We start from the raw sequence: 25,121 nt of genomic DNA on the forward strand, positions 1-25,121 counted from the left end.
CCTATCAGTATGTCTTTGGAATGTGGGAGGAAACCGGAGTGCCCGGAGGAAACCCACGCAAACACAGAGAGAACATACAAACTCTTTGCAGATGTTGTCCTTGGTGGGATTAGAACCCAGGACCCCAGCGCTGCAAGGCTGCTGTGCTAATCACTGAGCCACCGTGCTGTGTTCTTTGGATGCAGCATAGCATTCTGTCTCCTCCAAACACAACAAGTTTTGTTCCTACCAAACAGTTCTACTTTGGTTTCATCAGACCATATGACATTCTCCCAATACTCTTCTGGATAATCCAAATGGTCTCTAACAAACTTCAGATGGGCCCAGACATGTACTGGCTTAAGCAGGGGGACACGTCTGGCACTGCAGGATCTGAGTCCGTGGCGGCGTAGTGTGTTACTGATGGTAGCCTTTGTTACAGTGGTCCCAGCTCTATGCAGGTCATTCACTAGTTTCCCCCATGTGGTTCTGGGATTTTTGCTCACTGTTCTTGTGATCATTTTGACCGAATGGGTTGAGATCTTGCGTGGAATCCCAAATCGAGGGAGATTATCAGTGGTCTTGTATGTCTTCCATTTTCTTATTATTGCTCCCACAGTTGATTTCTTCACACCAAGATGCTTGCCTATCGCATATTCAGTGTTCCTAGCCTGGTGCAGGGCTACAATTTTGTTTCTGGTGTCCTCCGACAGCTCTTTGGTCTTCAACATAGTGAAGTTTGGAGTGTGACTGAGGTTGTGGACAAGTGTCTTTTATACTGATAGCAAGTTCAAACAAGTGCCATTACTACAGGTAATGAGTGGAGGACAGTGGAACCTCTAAAGAAGAAGTTACGGTCTGCGAGAGCCAGGAATCTTGCGTGTTTTTAGGTGACCAAATACTTATTTTCCACCATAATATGCAAAATAATTATTGCCAAATCAGACAAGGTGATTTTCTGGATTTGTTTTCTCAATTTTGACTCTCATAGTTGTGGTCTACCTATGATGTCAATTACAGGCCTCTCTCATCTTTGTAAGTGGGAGAACTTGCACAATTGGTGGCTTACTAAATATTTTTTTTCCCCACTATATCTCCTGCAATATTGCTAATGCTGATTCCAGTGTTGGTAAATGACACGAGACTTGGCATTATGGAAGATGGGACTATGAGAAACATATTCAGCTGCCAACTCCGAGGAAGAAACTGCTTGTTGTGTGTAGTGTAAAATATATAGAATTTTTATTAGGTGTTAAAAAAAAAAGAATACTGTTTAGTAATAGATTTCATATGATTCCCGTTATTATCCTCAGTAATTTTATTATTACTTTTTCATAGAATCATAGAATGGTAGAGTTGGAAGGGACCTCCTGAGTCATCTGGTCCAACCCCCTGCTCAAAGCAGGATTCACTAAATCATCCCAGACAAGTTTTTTCTAATATTATTATTATTATTATTATTATTATCTAATATATAAAGCTGAATGTGTGTGTGTGTATGTGTGTGTGTGTATGTATGCAGGGGTGGATTAAGGGTAGCCAGGGCCCCGGGCTGTTCAGACACTGTGGGCCCCCCCCGGTCATGTGACGGGGGTCATGTGACGGGGGTCATGTGACGGGGGTCATGTGACGGGGGTCATGTGACGGGGGTCATGATATACCCGAACCAGATTATTCCAGAAAAATGGCCGGGCCCTACTCTACTGTAACCTATTAAATATTTGTTAGAATCTGCAATACAATTTAGGTATATTTTGACCAATAATATCACATACAAGGAACAAATACCACCGCACCGTGACCAGACCACAAATTACAACCACAGTGATCGAATTATATTACATACAAGGATCAAATACCACCGCGCCATGACCAGACCACAAATTACAACCACAGTGATCGAATAATATCACATACAAGGGACAAATACCACAACACCATTTCCAGACCACATATTACCACCACATAGTGACTGAATACTACAATACTGATCAGTAAAAAACAACAACACAATACTATCACCATAAGTGCCAGTATTCACAGGAGATCTGTACTTAGTATGCAGTGTCTGTGTAGAGGTAATACAGAGATCACTGGTGGTATTATACACAGGAGCTCAATATAGTATACATTGTATAGTGTCAGTGTATAGGTAACACTGACTCACCAGTGACGTCTCTAGGTGAAGTCCTTCATCTTTCAGCCAGCACAGACCGCCATCATTTCTCCCAGCCAGGACTCGTTTCTGCAGGAAATAACACAGTTATCTCGAGCTCCGCTTGCAGAACACATTACTTAATTTTCACAACTTCTACATTACACCACATGAAGAAAAAAAGGTGATATAGTGTCACTCTGCACAGTAACAGGACCGCCCCCCATTTAAAACAGTATACTCAAAAAATAAAATAAATACATCACTGCAGTAATAATATCCCTAAATTAGCCCCTATGGTAATAATATTCCACATCCTGGCCCCGTGTGTCTCATTCCTGGCTCCAGCCATATGTTCTCGCATCCTGCCCTCATGAGTATCCATTCTACCCCATATGATCTCCACATCCTGCCCCATATGTCTCCATCGTATCCATCCTGCCACATGATCCAATCCTGCCCCATGTCTTTAATTCTGCCCCGTGTCTCCAATCATGCCCCGTGTCTACATTCTGCCCATGCCTCCAGTCCTGCCCCCATTGTGTCCAGCAATCTGCCCCAGTATGTCCAGCATATTGCCCCAGTGTCCAGCAATCTGCCCCAGTGTCTCCAGCATATTGCCCCCAGTGTGTCCAGCATTGCCCCCAGACAGTGTGTCCAGCAATCTGCCCCAGTGCGTCCAGCATTGCCCCCAGACAGTGTGTCCAGAATATTACCACCAGTGTGTCCAGAAATCTGCCCCAGTAAGTCCAGCATTTCCCCCAGTGTCTCCAGCATTGCCCCAGTGTCCTCCAGCTCCAGCAATCTGCCCCAATGTCCTCCAGCATTGCCCCAGTGTCCTCCAGCATTGCCCCAGTGTCCTCCAGCAATCTGCCCCAGTGTCATCCAGCAATCTGCCCCAGTGTCATCCAGCAATCTGTCCCAGTGTCATCCAGCAATCTGCCCCAGTGTCATCCAGCATTGCCCCAGTGTCATCCAGCCATCTGCCCGTGTCCTCCAGCATTGCCCCAGTGTCTTCCAGCATTGTCCCAGTGTCCTCCAACAATCTGCCCCAGTGTCTTCCAGCCATCTGCCCCAGTGTCCTCCAGCCATCTGCCCCAGTGTCCTCCAGCCATCTGCCCCAGTGTCCTCCAGCCATCTGCCCCAGTGTCCTCCAGCATTGCCCCAGTGTCCTCCAGCATTGCCCCAGTGTCCTCCAGCCATCTGCCCCAGTGTCCTCCAGCATTGCCCCAGTGTCCTCCTGCCATCTGCCCCAGTGTCCTCCAGACATCTGCCCCAGTGTCCTCCAGCCATCTGCCCCAGTGTCCTCCTGCCATCTGCCCCAGTGTCCTCCAGCCATCTGCCCCAGTGTCCTCCAGCCATCTGCCCCAGTGTCCTCCAGCCATCTGCCCCAGTGTCCTCCAGCCATCTGCCCCAGTGTCCTCCAGCATTGCCCCAGTGTCCTCCAGCATTGTCCCAGTGTCCTCCAGCAATCTGCCCCAGTGTCCTCCAGCATTGCCCCAGTGTCCTCCAGCATTGCCCCAGTGTCCTCCAGCCATCTGCCCCAGTGTCCTCCAGCATTGCCCCAGTGTCCTCCAGCATTGCCCCAGTGTCCTCCAGCCATCTGCCCCAGTGTCCTCCAGCATTGCCCCAGTGTCCTCCTGCCATCTGCCCCAGTGTCCTCCAGCCATCTGCCCCAGTGTCCTCCAGCCATCTGCCCCAGTGTCCTCCAGCATTGCCCTCAGTGTGTCCAGTCCACCGTTGTAAAAAAAAAAAAAAAAAAAAACAAAGTCTCCTCACCTGTCCTCGCTCCAGCGCCGCGGTGAGCTCCCTCCAACAGAGCACACTCGCCGGCGACTGACAATGACGTCAGACGCCGGCGACGTGTGCGCCTGCGGCCGACATCAGCCGCCAGCCTCCAATTGGCTGGCGGCTGGTGTTAACTATTGACGTGCGGGCGCTTGCCCGCACGTCAATAGGAAACCGCCGCAGGCAGCGCCGGAAGGGGCCCGGTGAGCAGATGAGAAGGGGCCCCATGCGGGCCCCCTCTCTCTGCCCACCGGCTACGGCAGGGGGCCGGGGGCGGGCACATAAATGCCGGCGGCGGCCGCCGGCAGCGGCATTCGAATAACAGATGATCAGAGGGTCAACAGTGCGGTAGCCCAGGGCCCCCCCAGACCACTGGGCCCTGGGCTACCGCCCATATTGACCCTCTGATAATCCGCCCCTGTATGTATGTCCGGGATTGGCATCTGCACCGTCGCAGCTACAGCCACAAAATTTTGCACAGTCACACGTCTGGACCCTGAGAGCCTCATAGGCTATGTTGTGAGGCGAAATTTTAACCCCACGCTTTCCAATTCACCAAACAATTTTGCCCCTATCTACATAATGGGGAAAAAAGTGAAAGGAAAAGTGTTGGAGGCAAATTGACAGCTGCCAGATGTGAACAAGGGGGACTTAAAGAATGAGAGCGATGGCGCCAAAGAGTATATACCGTACAGTTGCTAAGGTGGGGCCCCGACATGGGATACTCACCACACACGGGGATATGAACACACACACAAAATGTGCTTGAACACACATCACCCTCAGCACACATTTCACCACACATACACCAACCTCGCCACATAAAAGTCGAAACACAAAAGTCGCCGCTCAAAACTCGCCACATGCAAAAACTAGGCTCACGCAAAACTCGCCACAAGTGCAAAACTCACCTCATGGAAAACTCGCCACACGCAAAACTTGCACACGGAAAAATTGCCACATGCACAAAAGTCGCAACACATGCAAAAGTTGCCTCACACAAAACTTGCACATACTCAAAAGGTACTACACATAAAACTCACCACGCGCAAAACTCGCCATGCGCAAAACTTGCTGCACACAACTTGCTTCACTAACCTGTCACATGCAACTCGACACACAAAAAGTTGCTACACGCATGTTGCCACACAAAACTCATCTCACAAAAGTCGCTACATGCATGTCGCCACACACAACTCAACACACACAACTTGACAAACGAAACTCGCCCTAAAACACACACAAGTCTGGTATTATCCTTCAAAAATAAAAATCTGATTAATAAGCAGACAAACTACAAGAGCAACAAATGTACCATATAGGAAATACGGCAGCTGTCAGTCACATGACCTGTCTTATGTGTATGTGTGAGCTAATATATACTGCCAGGGGGAGGGCTTCCTGTTGGCTGGGGATTTATCAGGCTGCCAATTTAGCTTACAAATACTGAGGTAAAAATACTGACCAAATAACGTGTGAATGCGGTCTAATACAGGAGGAGATGACACACAGGTATATACTATATACAGGAGAGATGGTACACAGGTATATACTATATACAGGAGGAGATGACACACAGATATATACTATATACAGGAGGAGATGACATACAGGTATATACTATATACAGGAGCAGATGACCTACAGGTATATACTATATACAGGAGGAGATGACACACAGGTATATACTATAAACAGGAGCAGATGACCTACAGGTATATACTATATACATGAGGAGATGACACACATGTATATACAGGAGCAGATGACCTACAGGTATATACTATACTAGCTATTGAACCCGTTCTACGCCCGGGTGGCGAGCATTTATATTGGTATATGGTCTCCATCCTGTCATGTGCTGCTCCATCCTGCGCCCCCATCCTGTCATGTGCTGCTCCCATCCTGCGCCCCCGTTCTGTCATGTGCTGCTCCCATCCTGCGCCTCCATTCTGTCATTTGCTGCTCCCATCCTGTCATGTGCTGCTCCCATCCTGCGCCCCCGTTCTGTCATGTGCTGCTCCCATCCTGCGCCCCCGTTCTGTCATGTGCTGCTTCCATCCTGCACCCCCGTTCTGTTATGTGCTGCTCCCATCCTGCGCCCCCGTTCTGTCATGTGCTGCTCCCATCCTGCACCCCCGTTCTGTCATGTGCTGCTCCCATCCTGCGCCTCCATTCTGTCATTTGCTGCTCCCATCCTGTCATGTGCTGCTCCCATCCTGCGCCCCCGTTCTGTCATGTGCTCCTCCCATCCTGCGCCCCCGTTCTGTCATGTGCTGCTCCCATCCTGCACCCCCGTTCTGTCATGTGCTGCTTCCATCCTGCACCCCCGTTCTGTCATGTGCTGCTTCCATCCTGCACCCCCGTTCTGTCATGTGCTGCTTCCATCCTGCACCCCCGTTCTGTCATGTGCTGCTTCCATCCTGCCCCCCCGTTCTGTCATGTGCTGCTGCCATCCTGCACCCCCGTTCTGTCATATGCTGCTCCCATCCTGCACCCCCGTTCTGTCATGTGCTGCTCCCATCCTGCGGCACCGTTCTTTAATTTGCTGCTCCCATTCATATGCCCCATACGCTGCTCCATAAGATGCTCCATAGTATATGCCCCGTATCAGGTGGCGTAATTAACAAATAGCTGTGGCATGAAGTGCCACAGCAATTTGTTACTTGTGCCACCTGATTCCTTTCCGCCGCCATTTTTTTGGTACGCCTGCTGGCGGAATCGGCGCCTGCGCAGTCCGCGCTTTCCGGCGCCATTTTCTTGAAGACACACTTCACACTACAGTGTGTCCTCAAGAAAATGGCACCGGAAAGCGCGGACTGCGCAGGCGCCGATTCCGGCAGCAGGACCAAGAAAATGGCGGCGGAAAGAAATCAGGTGGCGTAAATTACAAATTGCTGTGGCATGAAGTGCCAGAGCAATTTGTTACTTACTTGTTACTTACCATTTTCTTCGTCCTCCTGCTGCCTGAAGACACACCTGCAGTGCGCAGGTGCCGCCATTTTCTTTGTCCTGTGTCTTCAAGAAAATGGCGCCAGAAAGCGCGGACTGCGCAGGCGCCGATTCCGGCAGCAGGAATCGGCGCCTGCGCAGTCCGCGCTTTCCGGCGCCATTTTCTTGAAGACACACTGCAGTGCGCAGGTGCCGCCATTATCTTTGTCCTGCTGCCGGAATCGGCACCTGCGCACTGCAGTGTGTCTTCAAGAAAATGGCGCCGGAAAGTGCGGACTGCACAGGCGCCGATCCTGCTGCCGGGATCGGCGCCTGCGCAGTCCGCGCTTTCCGGCGCCATTTTCTTGAAGACACACTCTGGCTCCTCTGCCTGTGACTGGTCAGTCAGAGGGCGGCGCCGGCGTGCATTAAGCGCGTCATCGCACCCTCTGAACTGTGAACGTCACAGCAGAGGACCTGGGAGACGGAGCCGCACGCAGCGCTGGAACGGGGGACAGGTGAATATACTTACCCTCCTGGCGGTCCCTGACTCTCCGGTGGAGATCTCGGTGTGCGTTCAGTGTTTACGCATACCGCGATCTCCTGGGAGCGTCACTCTGTGAGGCCCAGACTGCATCGGCGCTTGCGCAGTCTATAAAGGCTTCGGACAGAGTGACGCTCCCAGCGTTATATTATAGATACAGGAGGAGATGACATACAGGTATATGCTATATAGAAGATGACATACAGGTATATACTATATACAGGAGGAGATGACATACAGGTATATACCATATACAGGGGAGATGACACACAGCAGGTATATACAGGGGAGATGACAAACAGGTATATACTATATACAGGAGATGACATACAGGTGTATACTATATACAGTGGGGCAAAAAAGTATTTAGTCAGTCAGCAATAGTGCAAGTTCCACCACTTAAAAAGATGAGAGGTGTCTGTAATTTACATCATAGGTAGACCTCAACTATGGGAGACAAACTGAGAAAAAAAAATCCAGAAAATCACATTGTCTGTTTTTTTATCATTTTTTTTGCATATTATGGTGGAAAATAAGTATTTGGTCAGAAACAAACAATCAAGATTTCTGGCTCTCACAGACCTGTAACTTCTTCTTTAAGAGTCTCCTCTTTCCTCCACTCATTGCCTGTAGTAATGGCACCTGTTTAAACTTGTTATCAGTATAAAAAGACACCTGTGCACACCCTCAAACAGTCTGACTCCAAACTCCACTATGGTGAAGACCAAAGAGCTGTCAAAGGACACCAGAAACAAAATTGTAGCCCTGCACCAGACTGGGAAGACTGAATCTGCAATAGCCAACCAGCTTGGAGTGAAGAAATCAACAGTGGGAGCAATAATTAGAAAATGGAAGACATACAAGACCACTGATAATCTCCCTCAATCTGGGGCTCCACGCAAAATCCCACCCCGTGGGGTCAGAATGATCACAAGAACGGTGAGCAAAAATCCCAGAACCACGCGGGGGGACCTAGTGAATGAACTGCAGAGAGCTGGGACCAATGTAACAAGGCCTACCATAAGTAACACACTACGCCACCATGGACTCAGATCCTGCAGTGCCAGACGTGTCCCACTGCTTAAGCCAGTACATGTCCGGGCCCGTCTGAAGTTTGCTAGAGAGCATTTGGATGATCCAGAGGAGTTTTGGGAGAATGTCCTATGGTCTGATGAAACCAAACTGGAACTGTTTGGTAGAAACACAACTTGTCGTGTTTGGAGGAAAAAGAATACTGAGTTGCATCCATCAAACACCATACCTACTGTAAAGCATGGTGGTGGAAACATCATGCATTGGGGCTGTTTCTCTGCAAAGGGGCCAGGACGACTGATCCGGGTACATGAAAGAATGAATGGGGCCATGTATCGTGAGATTTTGAGTGCAAACCTCCTTCCATCAGCAAGGGCATTGAAGATGAAACGTGGCTGGGTCTTTCAACATGACAATGATCCAAAGCACACCGCCAGGGCAACGAAGGAGTGGCTTCGTAAGAAGCATTTCAAGGTCCTGGAGTGGCCTAGCCAGTCTCCAGATCTCAACCTTATAGAAAACCTTTGGAGGGAGTTGAAAGTCCGTGTTGCCAAGCGAAAAGCCAAAAACATCACTGCTCTAGAGGAGATCTGCATGGAGGAATGGGCCAACATACCAACAACAGTGTGTGGCAACCTTGTGAAGACTTACAGAAAATGTTTGACCTCTGTCATTGCCAACAAAGGATATATTACAAAGTATTGAGATGAAATTTTGTTTCTGACCAAATACTTATTTTCCACCATAATATGCAAATAAAATGTTAAAAAAACAGACAATGTGATTTTCTGGATTTTTTTTCTCAGTTTGTCTCCCATAGTTGAGGTCTACCTATGATGTAAATTACAGACGCCTCTCATCTTTTTAAGTGGTGGAACTTGCACTATTGCTGACTGACTAAATACTTTTTTGCCCCACTGTATAAGGGAGATGACAAACATGTATATACTGAGGTGAAAATGAGAGGTGTGAGGTGAAAATGAAAAGGTGTGATTGCAAAATGAGAGGAGTGAGGGAAAATAGTGGAGTGATCAGAAAATGACAGATGTGAGGTCGAAATGACAAGTGTTAGGGGGGAATGAGAGGAGTGAGGGAGAAAATGAGAGGTGTGAGGGAGAAAATGAGAGATGTGAGGGGGAAAATGAAAGATGTGATTGGGAAAATGAGAGGCATGATGGGAAAATAAGAGAAGTGAGGTGCTATAACTAACCACTGATATTTACTATGCCCAGGCAACGCCGGGCTCTTCAGCTAGTTTATTTATATAGCACTATAATCACTTTATCATTTTATAGTGCTAATTGTATGTGTTTTTTGTTTGTTTTTTTTTTGCTACCTGATGAAGGCTGCACTGTAATATTAGCAGCCGAAACGCGTTGTACTGTATTTTAAAAATATTTTAAAAATTTTTTTTTTTTTTTTGAGAAAATAAATGAATTTTTATTATCATTTTTTCACTGGAAGTGGATGCATTCAAAAAATCCGTATGTGCTTAGCGCCACATTTGCTTGGAGTTTATTTTTCCTTTGAAAACGTTCCTCATAGGATATGGGTTGCAGATTGGTAACCATTCTGGTTGCTCTTCTCTGAACTTTCTCCAGTTTGTTGATGTATTTTTATAAAATGTGCTGCCCAAAACTGGACACAGTATTCCAGATGAGGTCTGACCAAAGAGGAGTAGAAGGCAATAATGACTTCACGTGATCTAGACTGTATGCTTCTGTTAATACATCCCAAAATTGTATTTGCCTTTTTGCTGCTGCGTCACACTGTTGACTCATGTTCAGTCTGTGATCTATTAGTATACCCAAGTCTTTTTCACATGTGCTGTTGCTTAGCCCTATTCCTCCCATTCTGTATATGCTTTTTTCATTTTTATTGCCCAGATGTAGTACTTTACATTTTTCCCTGTTAAAAACCATTATGTTAGTTGTTGCCCACTGCTCCAGTTTATTTATATTTTTGAATCCTCTCTCTCTTCTCTAGTATTAGCTATCCCTCCTAGCTTTGTGTCATCAGCAAATTTAATCAGTTTACCCTCAATTCCTTCATCTAAATCATTGATAAAGATGTTGAACAAAACGGGGCCCAGGACAGAGCCCTGTGATACCCAACTTGAGACATTCTTCAAACTGGATGTGCAGCCATTTATGACCACTCTTTGGGTCAGATCACTAAGCCAGCCAGTTGCCTTATCTGTTATGATCCGGTGACCTTGGAGCCGCATGAATAACTTTCACTGGAGTAGGTGGTAACTGTACTGACAGCAAATCCTAATCTGACATTGCAACTAGAAGTAGCCGTGGGGTGTGCCTAACAAACCCTAGACACCTCGTCACAGCCGGAGAACTAAATACCCCTATAGATGGAAATAGGAATACTATCTTGCCTCAGAGCAGAACCCCAAAGGATAGGCAGCCCCCCACGAATATTGACTGTGAGTAGGAGAGGAAAGACGCACGTAGGCAGAAAACAGGATTTAGCAAAAGAGGCCACTCTAGCTAAAATAGAAAAGGATAGGACAGAGTTCTGTGCGGTCAGTATAAAAACCCTTCCAAAAATATCCACAGCAGAATATACAAAAAATTCCTCCATCTAACTAAAGACGTGGAATGTATATCTGCAACTCCAGAGAATCCTACACACAGAGCAGAAATACAATCAAAAATCCAGCACACAGCATGTGTGCCATAGAAAAAAACAGACACTTATCTTTGCTGAATTGGCAGCTAAGCAGGAGAAACCAGACAGAGGTCCAACAACTGGCAAGGACTAATGAATCCTGCAAACCTAAATACCCCAGTCAGAATTGCAATCAGCAGAAACACCTGACCATGACTGCAGCCCTTGGACAACTGCATTACCACCTACAACCACCGGAGGGAGCCCAAAAGCAGAATTGACAACACTTATCCATTCTATACTTAGTCATTTTTTCAATAAGGATTGTGTGAGATACTTTGTCAAATGCTTTGCTGAAGTCAATATATACTATTTCTACAGCATTTCCCTGATCCACCCAGTCATTGATTCTGTCATAGAAGGAAATTAAGTTAGTATGACATGACTTATTAGTTACAAACCCATGCTGACTCTGTTTAATCACTTCATTCTTATCCAGGTACTTACATACATGTTGTTTAATAATTTGTTCAAAGATCTTTCCTGGTATAGATGTCAGACTCACCGGCCTATAGTTCCCTGGGTCCACCTTCTTCCCCTTTTTGAAGATAAGAACATCATTTGCTCTTCTCCAGTCTTCTGGGACTTCTCCTGTTCTCCAAGAATTTTCAAAGATTATGGAGAGTGGTTCAAAAATTTCTTCTGCTATCTCCTTCAGTACTCTGGGGTGTAATTCATCTGGACCTGGAGACTTTGATTCATTTATGTTAGCAAAGTGTTTCCTCACTAACTTTCTGTTTATAAATACAGTATCCTGGATTCTTCTATTCCCTTAATAGGAAAGTGAAATCAGTTGATGTTACATTTTCTTTCTGAGAGAAAACAGATGTAAAATAGGAATTTAAAAGTTCGGCCTTCTCAACATCCTTTCTTACCATGTCATCATTTCCATCCTGTAAAGATCCTATAGCATCTTTGACTTTTCTTTTACTTTTTACATATCCCCAAAATCCTATTTTATTGCTTGTGACGTGTCTTGCAAGCCTTAATTCATTGTCCGCTTTAATTAATCTGATTCGTGCCCTGCAGGTTCTGGAAACAACATTATATTCTTCTTTAGATATGCCTCCCTCTTTCCATTTGATAAACATTTCTTTCTTCCTTTTTTTTTTAATCAGATAAACTTTTATTAAGGACAATCAATGCTAACAAATGACATCAAGCTGTTATTCACAGATAATCATATATTTTATGAACATAACTCCCCCCCCCCCTTTTCCCTCCCTATCCCCCCCTTCGAGACCCCTTTAATGCTTTCCGATATTCCTTCCCCAATTCAAATACAATTGTATAGTATGAACATCATCTATAACATTATGCATCCTCCCCACAATTCTAATTCCATTCTATCCATGGCTGCCAAATCTTTTGAAATACATCGAGTTTATTTCTCTTAGTATATATACTTTTTTCCAATAAAATTATATGGTCCGCCTGCGTAAGAAAGTCTCGTCTAGTCGGAGGCTCCTCCCTGATCCAGAACCGAGCTATCAATTTCCTTGCTATGAATAACAGTCTAGCAATCGCCAGTTTAACCATAGATACCACTGCTATTTCTTCCACATAGCCTAATATACAGACCAAAGGGTCTCTGGGAATGACACACCTATATACCAATTCAATCCGATTCAATACAACTGTCCAGAAGGCAGACAATCTAGGGCAGTGCTACAGCATGTGTAACATGTCTGCCCGTTCCTGCGAACATCATGGACACTCGGAATCAGACCTCAAACCCATCTTGAACAGTCTATCGGGAGTTCTGTAAGCTCTACGAATTACATATAGTAGAGACATCCTCCCAGATTCGCTCATAGAGATCTTAGTCACGTATTCTAAAATAGATTCCCATCTATCATCATTTATCTCTCCCAGTTCAGCTTCCCATTTCACTCTAGACTTGATGGGATGTTTGGCTAGAAAGGTGAATAATAAATCTCTATACACTTCTGAAATTGCCCCCCCTTGTCCCGCTGTTCTCCAAAATGGAAGCCAGCGAGATATCAATCTGGATCTCAATAAGTTTTCTCCGACATTGCGACCGATACGCATGCTGAATTCTTTTATAATGATATAAATTTAAATGTGATAACTGGAATTCTGTTTGTAACTCCACAAATGACTTAAATCCCCCTTGATCCAGTAGCTGACCCATCTTTCTAATTCCTGCCTCTCTCCATGGCCCATAGCCTTTCATTTGCTTAAATTCTTGTAAGTTTATATTATCCCATATAGGTGAGTATTTGGTAAGGCCTATGACACCCCTAATGTGTTTAACTTTTTCCCATACCTTATGAATTAGGAGAACAGTAGGAAACCGAGAACCCAGTTTCAAAAATTGTTCTTTCTTCCTTTTTAGCATGTGTTTAAGTTCTGTGTTCATCCATCCTGGTTTCCTTAAATGTTTCCTATTCTTCCCTCTTTTCGGAATTGTTTTTATTAGTCAGGATTCTTTATGCTGTTACATCGTCATTTTCTCCCCATTAAGGTCCCTATAATCTCGGATCCTCTCAGTGTAGATCTTCTGTGCAAGAGGATTTTTCAGATTTACCCATCAAGGATGAATATGGACCGAGACAAGATGGCGGAGAGGATATCACACCTCACCCTAGAGATCATCTTCCTGCTTACTGGAGAGGTGAGAAATTCTGATGACGTCACATTACATCATTCTTATCTATGGAAATAACAGATGGACAGTACTGGAGAGGTGAGGACTCTGGAAATGTCTATAATGAGATTTATTAATGTGTCTCTCCATATCCAGGATTACACGGTAGTGAAGAAGACCTCTAATGAGCGCTGTCAGACCCCTGTGTCTGAGGCGTGGGAAAGACTTTTTAGCCCAATCACGGGACCTCCACCTCACCCCCTGATACATGAGGACATCAATGACCAGAAGATCCTAGAACTCACCTACATGATGATTGAGCTGCTGACTGGAGAGGTGACACTGCTGGGAATGCTGGGACATTATACAGTAATGCTATGGAGGAATTGGGGTGATGACGGTATCATTGTATGTGTCAGGTTCCTATAAGGTGTCAGGATGTCACTGTCTATTTCTCCATGGAGGAGTGGGAGTATTTAGAAGGACATAAAGATCTGTACAATGAGATCATGATGGAGGTTCTCCAGCCCCTCACATCGCCAGGTAACAGACATGACTAAATTATAGGCTGTGTGTATTATCTGTATGTAAAGAATTAATTCAGTCCCTGTGTTTCCTCCAGTTCTATCCAGTAAGAGGACAACACCAGAGAGATGTCCCCGTCCTTTTCTTCCACAGGACTGTAAACAAGAAAATCCCAATGTTCCTCAGGATCATCAGGTAGGTAGAGAAGGTGTTATGAGATCTCCCCTATGATATATAGTTGGCTGTGAAGGTCTTGTGCTCAGTTGTTTTATCCACCAGTATTATATGTTTTATACTTGTGTAATAAGAACGGTGGAGATGGCAGGATTAGAACTGATCACAGATGTAGCTTCTACATCTGTCTGTGACTTTTACAATATTTGTTTCAGAGTGAAGATCTGACCAATATTAATACTATAGAGACATATGTGTGGGGTGAAAAGTGGTGCAAAGAGGAAATTCCTACATACAACTACCCAGGTGAGTAATAACCACTTATTGCAGAGAAGTCACAGATTCTTCTCAGTCACTGGCTGTCATGATAATGGTGGAGTACGAGCAGGGAGCAGCAAACGGTACTTCCAGTTCTTGGAATCGGGAGCTAGGAATCATAGGGAGAAAAGAGGAGTGGGAACAGTCTGGTTAAGGCCACGTTCAGTTTTTACATCAGTATTTGTAAGCCAAAACCAGTAGTGGGTGAAAAATTCAGAAGTGGTGACGTGTTTCTATTATATTTTTCCTCTTGAGTGTTCCAGTTCTGGTTTGGGCTTACAAGTATTGATGTAAATGCTGAGCATGTGAACATGGACTAAGACAGCGTATATAGAATGTTCTAACAAGTTATAAAATCACTTGTAGAAAAATATCGAGCTTGAAAGCAGAGGCTAATGATTGCCTCTGCCAAATGTCTGAGATCAAAATTTAAGACACCTCAGTTTTAAAAAGTTTTCTTTAAATGTCTATTATTTCTTCCAAAACTCATCTGACAGAAAATATTGGCCCTGAGATAGTTTAGATTGTGAAGAACCAACGAGCCACATACTCTAATGACCTCAGAGAGGTTTCCCCACTAGTTACTCATTTTTTTGTGAAGACTGTTGAGTTTGGCTATGTCAGTAGATGTCTATTTGTCTATAGTCACCGTTTTGTCTACATTAGTTGGTGCCCCAAATACTTTGATTTAACCACTTCCCGCAGACAGTTTTATGTTCCTAACCAGGCCCCATTTTTCAAATCTTGACATGTCACTTTTTGTGGTGATAATTTTGGATGCTATGGCTGGTCCGAACAATGAAAGTAATTGTTACCATCCACCTTTCGTGTCTCCCCTTTTTCCTCATAGGTTGTAAGCTTGCGAGCAGGGCCCTCACTCCTCTTTGTATCTGTTTTGATCTATATGTTTGTTATGCTGTAATGTCTATTGTCTGTACAAGTCCCCTCTAAAATGTAAAGTGCTGCGGAATATGTTTGCGCTATAGAAATAAAATTATTATTATTATGCTTCTTCTGATTCCAGTGATTCTGGATTATTTTCTAGTATAACTACCGTATATTTTCGTGCATAAGCCAAGATTTTCAACACAATTTTTTGTGCTGAAAACGCCCCCCTCGGTTTATACACGAGTCAGTTGTCCAGAAGGCTGGAGGGGGAGCGGCGGAGTAGTGGCAGGAGTCGGCGGCTGTAGCACAGGACGGGGGAGCCACGCATAGCAGCACAGGACAGGGGTGCCACATACCAGGACGAGGGAGCCACACATAGCAGGACAGGATGGGGGGCCACATACAGGAGAGGATGGGGGAGCCACGCATAGCAGTACAGGACAGGGGGAGCCACATACCAGGACAGGGGGAGCCATGCATTCGAGGACAGGGATGAGGGGGACAATACATACCCGGCTTATACTCAAGTCAATAAGCTTCTCAGTTTTCCATGGCAAAAGTAGGTGCCTCAGCTTATACTCGGGTTGACTTATACTCGAGTATATACAGTATATCTTTCTAGTAATCTTGGATTATCTCCTTCAAGACAGAAGTTTATATACGGTATGTCATGGAAGGGAAGGGAAGAATTTCCCGACCAATGCAACATATGTATACTGTACATAATGTAATTCATGGGACCATAGTGACTAAATGCACGTTAACTGCATGTTTCTGACAGCAGGACACCGGGACTCCTAGCCATGGGAGTGGCACCACCTCACACTTCCCTGCAGCTACAATCGCTGTGATTAGCTGTTCAATTCAGATCAGCCAATCACAGCAATTTTAGTATTTCAGGCAATGAAAAAACTGAGGTGCAGCTATGATCAGTGCTGTAACAGCACCTATCATAGGCTGGATCTTAGCAACAGTAGCGTCATCAGCCCCAAAACTGATTTGTGCCATCAGACGCAGCCGCCGATTGCACCAGTCAGTGTGCAGAGTCGCGGTGTGACCTCACAGTGACCGCTCTGCACTTCCTCATTCCAGCTTGGAAATGATGCCGGGTGGTTACTGTGTGGTTCTGCTGCCAGATTTCCTGGGACTTATGGTGCCACAGACTATTTTTGCTTGTGCCATCACTGTTTCTGCTGTTCCTAAAAAATGAAAGAATTTCCTGATCCTTTTCTGACTTGTTCCTGTCCCCAGCTTTTTCCTAATCCACCTATGGAGACACAAGAGTTAGTAGGTGTTCTCGTCTGCTGGTTTGGCATTCTTTAGAAAGACCACATTGACCAGGGCTTATCCCACTGAACTCCTGTTCTCCTTCCCTGTGAGCAGAATACTAATCAGACAAAACAGATTGAGGCTAATACAATGGGGTGATACTTTATTAGATCACCAACCGTGAATAACATGGTATATAAGATGGTGCAAATGACAGTGTTTCACCCTTTTGCTGGCTTGCCGGGAATTTGAACATTTGCTAGTTTAGGGATTCCAAGGTCAACTACCTCAAGCATTGGCACCCCACTTTTATCAGACATCCACAGAGCGAAGTTAGCAGCAAGGTTACGAAGCTGACAGTCCGTTGAGGTATGTGTCCAGGTGACTTGATTATCCCAACCTGGGTTCTCCAAATGTCTTCGTAGGCTCTCTGATGGGCAGTGAATCAAATCTATATTCCTCCGGTTGGAGCCATGGTGCCTTGGCTGCTGTCTTCTAGAGTCTCACTGTAGAAGGAGAGAGGTCCCTTTTATACCCATAGCTGTCCTTCAGGGCATTATCAACAGTTTTGGGGGGAAGATGGGAGTAGATAATCCCTCATTGTTCAAGTGTTCAATTAACCTGCTTATTTTGTCCTTCTATGTTTTCAGAACAACAAGCTGCAGGGACTGATTCAATAGGTAGTCAACAGGCATTCACCAAATTGACAAACATCGATTGCTCAATTAGCCTTCACCTTTGTCCTTCAAGCATAGCAGAACAAATAGCTGCAGGGACTGATACAATAGGTAGTCAGCAAGCATTCAACAAACATCAGTTCAACCTACAAAGTTTTGGCGCATATGAACAATTGCTCATGTCCCTGGGCCTACTGAATAATACATCTGGCATAACTAAGAATAAATGCAGTGTCATCACACCACTACAATACCCCTCTCCCCCCTTCTGCTGCCGAAACTGATCCGAATTTGATTGCACCATTTTTGGCAGTATTTTTATTGTGCATGCATCCTGGAGCCATCAAGCACTGATCAGTGACTTAAATCACTGATCTGCACCTATGCTCGCTTTATTCCAGAATTTACTTTTTTCTGTAAATTTTTTTTTTTTTTTTGCACCACAACCATGCGTTCATTCTACAGCTGCTGAGCGCTGGTCAGTGACAAACTTCCTTTTGTTTTGTGTGTGAAAATAATTTTGATTAGTTGATATGACTAGATTAGGGACAGTAAAAATATATTCTGTGTCTACTACAGTATTTTTACTGAATATAGTGGGGGTTAATGTCGGTGAGTAAATTATCTACTATATAATTGTCTAAGGGTCACTTCCGTCTGTCCTTCTGTCTTTCTTTCTGTCTGTCTGTCTCGCCAGCTGCCTGTCATGGCTGCTGCGACCAATCAGCGACAGCCACAGTCCGATTAGTCCCTTCCTACTCATCTGCAATCAGTGCCCGGCGCCCGCTCCATACTCCCCGCAGTCAGCGCCCGCTCCATACTCCCCTCCAGTCACCGCTCACACAGGGTTAATGCCAGCGGTAACGGACCACGTTATGCCGCGGGTAACTCACTCCGTTACCGCCGCTATTAACCTTGTGTGACCAAGTTTTTACTATTGATGCTGCGTATGATACGTTATTCTCACCCTCCGACATGCGCCCTCTCCTCGGCAGTGCAAGCGGCAGGTTCTGCTGCCAAAGATGCTTTGCGAGAAGGACCCGCCATGACGTCACGGTCATGTGACCGCGACATGATCACAGGTACTGCGCTCATACCAACCCTGGGACCGGAAGGTGAGTATATGTTTATTTTTTATTTTAAGTCTTTTTTTGACCTGTTACATACGTGGCTGGGCAATATACTACGTGGCTGGGCAATATACTACCTGACTGGGCAGTATACTACGTGTCTGTGCTGTATACTACGTGGCTGGGCAATATACTACGTGGCTGGGCAATGTACTACGTGGCTTGGCAATATACTACGTCACTGGGCAATATACTACGTGATCTTGCATTCTTGAGTTTTTGGAGAGTTTCTGCTTGTACGTCTTTGCATGAAGTCAGAATAGCCTCCCAGTGCCGCTGTTTTGATGTGAACTGCCTCCCACCCTCATAGATCTTGTGCTGGATGATACTCCACAGGTTTTCTATAGGGTTGAGGTCAGGGGAAGATGGTGGCCACACCATGAGTTTATCTCCTTTTATGCCCATAGCAGCCAATGACTCAGAGGTATTATTTGCAGCATGAGATGGGGCATTGTCATGCATGAAGATGATTTTGCTCCTGAAGGCACGTTTCTGCTTTTAGACCATGGAAGAAAGTTGTCAGTCAGAAACGCTATTTACTTTACAGAGGTCATTTTCACGTCTTCAGGAACCTTAAAGGGCCTCACCAGCAGTTTCCCCATGATTCCGGCCCAAAACATGATTTCTCCACCTCCTTGCTGACGTCGCAGCCTTGTTGTGACATGGTGGCCATCCACCAACCATCCACTACTCCATCTATCTGGACCATCAAGGGTTGCTCGACATTCATCAGTAAACAAGACTGTTTGAAAATTAGTCTTCATGTATGTTTGGGCCCACTGCAACCGTTTCTGCTTATGAACACTGTTTAGGAGTGGCCGAATAGTAGGTTTATGCACCACAGTAAGCATTTGAAGGATCATACACCTTGAGGTTTGAGGGACTCCAGAGGCACCGGCAGCTTCAAATAACTGTTTGCTGCTTTGTAATGGTATTTTGGCAGCTGCTCTCTTAATCCAATGAATTTGTCTGGCAGAAACCTTCCTCATTATGCCTTTATCTGCATGAACTCTGTCTGTGCTCTGTTTCAGTCACATATCTCTTCACAGTATGATGATCACAAAGTTTTTGTGAAGTATCTAATTTTTTCATACCTTGTCCAAGGCATTGCACTATTTAACGCTTTTCAGCAGCAGAGAGATCCTTTTTACTTCTCATATTGCTTGAAACCTTTGGCCTGCTTAATAATGTAAAACATTATTTTTAAGTAGTTTTCCTTTAGTTAGAATCACCTGGAAAACTAATTATCACATGTGTTTAAGATTGATTTCAGTTATCTATTGAGCCCTGAGACACAATACTATCCACAAGTTTATTTGAAAAACAAAACAATTAAATCTTTATGACACTTAAATCCGATTTGCATAATAATTTGGAACACAGTGTACTACGTGGACATGCATATTCTAGAATACCCGATGCGTTAGAATCGGGCCACCATCTAGTATATATATCTATCTATATATCTAATTGTCTACTGACGTCTGTTTGTGACTTCCGTTTGTCTGTCGCGGAAATCCCGGGTGGCTGATTGGTCCAGGCCGGCCGCGACCAATCAGCGATGGGTACAGTCTGGCTGCGAATTCGCCCTTCTCTACTCCCTCCAGTCAGTGCCCCCTTAGCGGTTTAGCAGTCCGTTAAACAGAGTGCGTTACACCGCGGCATAACGCATTGTAACGCCGTCCGTTAACGCTGCTATTACCCTGTGTGACGATTGGTAATAGCAGGGCAGCATCAATCGTAAAAAGATCTGTTAAAAAAAAAAAAAATCATTATATTCTCACCTTCCGGCACCTTTCCCGCTCCTCGCGACGCTCCGGTCCCAAGAATGCATTGCGGCAATGACCGGAGATGACGTAGCGGTCTCTGTGCTATATACTACGTGGCTGTGCAATATAATACGTGGCTGTGCAATATTCTACGTGGCTAGGCAATATACTACGTGACTGTGTTATATACTAAGTGGCTGTGTTATATACTATGTGGGCTGTTATATACTATGTGGGCTGTGTTATATACTATGTGGGCTGTGTTATATACTACGTGGGCGGTGTTATATACTGCGTGGGCTGTACTGTATACTACTATACATATTCTAGAATACCCGATGCGTTAGAATCAGGCCACCATCTAGTGTGTGTGTATGTATACGTATATATGTATATATATATATCTACTATATAAATGTCTAAGGGCCACTTCCGTCTGTCCTTCTTTCTGTCACGGATATTCATTCGCTGATTGGTCTCAGCACCTGCCTGTCATGGCTGCCGCGACCAATCAGTGAAGGCTGCAGTCCGATTAGTCCCTCCCTACTCCCCTGCAGTCAGTGCCCGCTCCGTACTCCCCACAGTCATCGCTCACACAGGGATAATGCCAGGGGTAACTGACCGCGTTATGCCGCGGGTAACTCACTCCGTTACCGCCGCTATTAACCCTGTGTGACCAAGTTTTTACTATTGACGCTGCCTATGCAGCGTCAATAGTAAAAGGATCTAATGTTAAAAATGATAAATTATTATATACTCACCTTTCCCGCTCCTCGCGACGCTCCGGTGACCTCTCCATGGAAGCGGCAGGTTCCGGTGCCAACGATGGTATGGGAGAAGGACCTGCCATGATGTCACGGTCATGTGACCGCGACATCATCACAGGCCCTGCGCGAGAAGAACCTGCCATGACGTCACGGTCATGTGACCGCGACGTCATCACAGGCCCTGCGCGAGAAGGACCTGCCATGACGTCACGGTCATGTGACCGTTACATCATGGCAGGTCCATCTCGCGCAGGCGTGAAGAAGCTGCGGTACCATGGGACAGGCAGTGACAGCGTTAGGAGCAGGTGAGTATTTCATATTCACCTGTCCGCGTTCCATCCGCCGGGCGCCGCTCCGTCTTCCCGTCCTCTTGCAGTGACTGTGCAGGTCAGAGGGCGCGATGACAAATTAGTGTGCGCGCCGCCCTTTGCCTGAACAGTCAGTGCGGAGAGACGGGATGCTGAGGAGCAGCGACGAGAGGTGAGTATGTGATTTTTTTTATTTTTTTTATTGCAGCAGCATTACGTGTGGCACAATGCTGTATGGAGCACCTATGGGGCCATAAAGAACTGCATGGAGCATTATATGGGGCATCTATGGGGCCATAACTGCATGAAGCATTATATGGGGCATCTATGGGGCCATAACTGCATGGAGCATTATATGGGGCATCTATGGGGCCATAACTGCATGGAGCATTATATGGGGCATCTATGGGGCTATCATGAACTGCATGGAGCATTATATGGGACATCTATGGGGCCATCATGAACTGCATGGAGCATTATATGGGACATCTATGGGGCCATCATGAACTGCATGGAGCATTATATGGGGCCATAAAGAACTGCATGGAGCATTAAATGGGGCATCTATGGGGCCATAACTGCATGGAGCATTATATGGGGCATCTAGTATGTGTGTGTGTATATATATATATATATATATATATATATATATATATATATATATATATATATATATATACACACAAATAACAAAGAAACAGCCGGACAGCACTACTGCCAAAGAATATAGTGGGAACCGCTCACCTGTGTCCTGAAAGCCAAGATGTCCGATCCTGGGTGCCGAGCTCCGCTAGATAAAGTCCACATGTGAATCTCAGAGTAAAGGAATGGAGCGCACTCACTGGTCGTACGGTGCAGGTAACTTTATTCAAACGTAGTAAAAGACATCTTCACGACCGGGGGTGCTGTACAAAGAGTGCGGCGAAGCTAGACGACGGCCATTTCGCGCCTGGCTGGCGCTTCAACGGGTCAGTGAGGATGTAATCAGAGACGCCAGGAGAAATAGGGACAGGTGAGACACATGCTCCTCCCCCCACTTCCTCCCATTGTAAACCGAGCACATCCCACTGCGTGACGAGTCACTTAAAACATAATTAAAAACATGTAAAGCACACCAAATTTTCAACAGAAAATAGCGAACTTTGGAAAAAACATAACAACATCCTACTCATCTGACTGGCAACATGTTATAAGGTAACAATATTTTATGTGTTATTAAATAGCCTAAAGCGTAACACCTCACATTACGTGTAGATGACTATGGGAACGACTATAAGAAAATGGACTCGACTTTGGGAAAATGGCCGCCGCGATCTCTTCTACGCACGCGCGGCATCCCGCGGCCATTTTCCTGAAGCCCCGTGCAGCAGAGCATTCCATCTGCGCACGCGCGGCCCCAGGAAGATAGCCGCCCCCACCGATGACAGGGGGTAATAGCGCAGATCGCGCGTTGCTTCTTCACGTGCGCGCAGTGGATTCGTCACTGCGACATGCGCACACCACTACGCCACCAACGGAAAGCTGGGAAAGAAAAGAGCGATGTCACCACGCCCACCCGACCTGACCAGCCTGATTGACAGGCGAAAACGGCGACTTTGGTAATGTATTTCTCAGCATAGGTGGGGAATCAGGGTACACTACATACACTATAGTAACGCACAGCGCAGGCCCTATTTAACAGTATTTATATCTCAATCTGAAAAAACGGGGTGACAGGTTCCCTTTAACTGAAATTTCACCGACCTGCAGGTACAGGGGGACTTGTACTTTAGCCCAGGGAGGTGGCTTAGCCCCCACTTGGCTACGATCGCCCTGGTGACCACTTTGCCACCACCCCCTAGATCTGATTGGAGCTAGCGTCCATGTCACGCTATCTCTCCATTCAGATGTGCAGGGGCGGAGAAAACCATGGCTGCCTCGCTGTACAGCTTCATGCCTTCTGTGGAAGCTGAACAGCGGGGTGCCTGCATACTGTCCTGCCATATACCGCGATCGCCGCCGTTGCTGCACTCACCGCCGCCACTGCACTCACCGCAACTGCTGCAGTCGCCTCCGCCAGGTACTCCCCTCTGTTTCTCTTCCCCCTTGCCTTGCAATTCCATGCCCCCCCGACCTTTGCTCCCTCCACCTTGCCCCCCGGTGATCACCCCCTGCCCCGGAAATCACCCCCCCTGCTGCTGCTGGCTCCATTTCCTCCTGCTGCATCACACCTTACAGCCCCAGTGATCCCCCTGATCTCCCCCACTGATCGCCCCCGTGATCTTCCCCACTGATCGCCCCCACTGATCGCCCCCCTGATCTTCCCCACGGATCGCCCCCCCTGATCTTCCCCACGGATCGGCCCCTGATCTTCCCCCCTAATCGCCCCCTGATCTTCCCCACTGATCGCTACCCTGATCGCCCCCCTGATATTTCCCCCTGGCCCCTGATCTCCCCCCTACCCTGTGGATCGCCCCCTACCCTGCTGATGTCCCCGCTGATGTCCCCACTGCCCCGCTGCTGTCCTCCCCAGCCCCACTGCTGTCCTCCCCTGCCCCGCTGATGTCCTCCCCTGCCCCGCTGATGTCCTCCCCTGCCCTGTGGATCGCCCCCTGCTCCATTGATGTCCTCCCCTGCCCCGCTGATGTCCTCCCCTGCCCCGCTGATGTCCCCTCTGCCCCGCTGATCTCCCCCTTGCCCTGCAGATCTCCCCCCTGCCCCGCTGATCTCCCCCCCCTGCCCCGCTGATCTCCCCCCTTCCCCCGCTGATCTCCCCCCTTCCCCCGCTGATCTGCCCCGCTGATCACCCCCCAGCCCCAGTTTTCTCATTAAGGTTGGGGCTAAAATTAGTGTTGGTGCTAAAGTTAGGGTTGGGATTAGGGATAGGGTTAGGGTTGGGATTAGGGATAGGGTTGGGATTAGGGGTAGGGTTAGGATTAGGGGGAGGGTTAGGATTAGGGGTAGGCTTGTGTTGGGGTTAGGGTTGGAGTTATAATTGGGAGGTTTCCACTGTTTAGGCACACCAGGGGCTCTCTAAACGCGACATGACGCCCGCAGACTATTCCATCAAGTCTGCATTTCAAAACGTCACTACTTCCTTTCTGAGCCCCGACGTGTGCCCAAACAGTGGTTTACCCCCACATGTGGGGTATCAGCATACTCAGGACAAACTGGACAACAGCTTTTGGGGACCAATTTCTCCTGTTACCCTTGTGAAAATAAAAAATTGCGGGCTAAAAATCATTTATGAGGGAAAAAAACATTTTTTTTTTTCACGGCTCTGCGTTATAAACTTCTGTGAAGCACTTGGGGGTTAAAAGTGCTCACCACACATCTAGATAAGTTCCTTGGGGGGTCTAGTTTACAAAATGGGGTCACTTGTGGGGGGTTTCTACTGTTTAGGCACATCAGGGGCTCTCCAAATGTAACATGACACCTGCAGACCATTCCATCATTCCCAAACGCCCCCCCCCCACATATGGGGTACCAGCATACTCAGGACAAACTGGACAACAACTTTTGGGGTCCAATTTCTCCTGTTACCCTTGTGAAAATAAAAAATTGCAGGCTAAAAATAATTTTTGAGAAAAAAAAT

General features: G+C 46.4%; 1 protein-coding gene across 1 annotated transcript in view; it reads left to right on the forward strand.

Annotated features, from left to right (window-relative positions):
* The window catches only part of LOC138663813 (zinc finger protein 182-like), a 90,719-nt gene that overhangs the window by 59,125 nt on the left and 6,473 nt on the right, over window positions 1-25,121 (forward strand). Inside the window, exons 6-10 of the mRNA XM_069750154.1 lie at window positions 13,600-13,749; window positions 13,879-14,058; window positions 14,142-14,265; window positions 14,345-14,442; window positions 14,637-14,727. Of these exons, the coding sequence (XP_069606255.1) occupies window positions 13,600-13,749; window positions 13,879-14,058; window positions 14,142-14,265; window positions 14,345-14,442; window positions 14,637-14,727 (643 nt within the window). The remainder of the gene's footprint in view (window positions 1-13,599; window positions 13,750-13,878; window positions 14,059-14,141; window positions 14,266-14,344; window positions 14,443-14,636; window positions 14,728-25,121) is intronic.

Source organism: Ranitomeya imitator, chromosome 2 (assembly GCF_032444005.1).
Source record: "Ranitomeya imitator isolate aRanImi1 chromosome 2, aRanImi1.pri, whole genome shotgun sequence".
Lineage (NCBI taxonomy): Eukaryota > Metazoa > Chordata > Amphibia > Anura > Dendrobatidae > Ranitomeya > Ranitomeya imitator.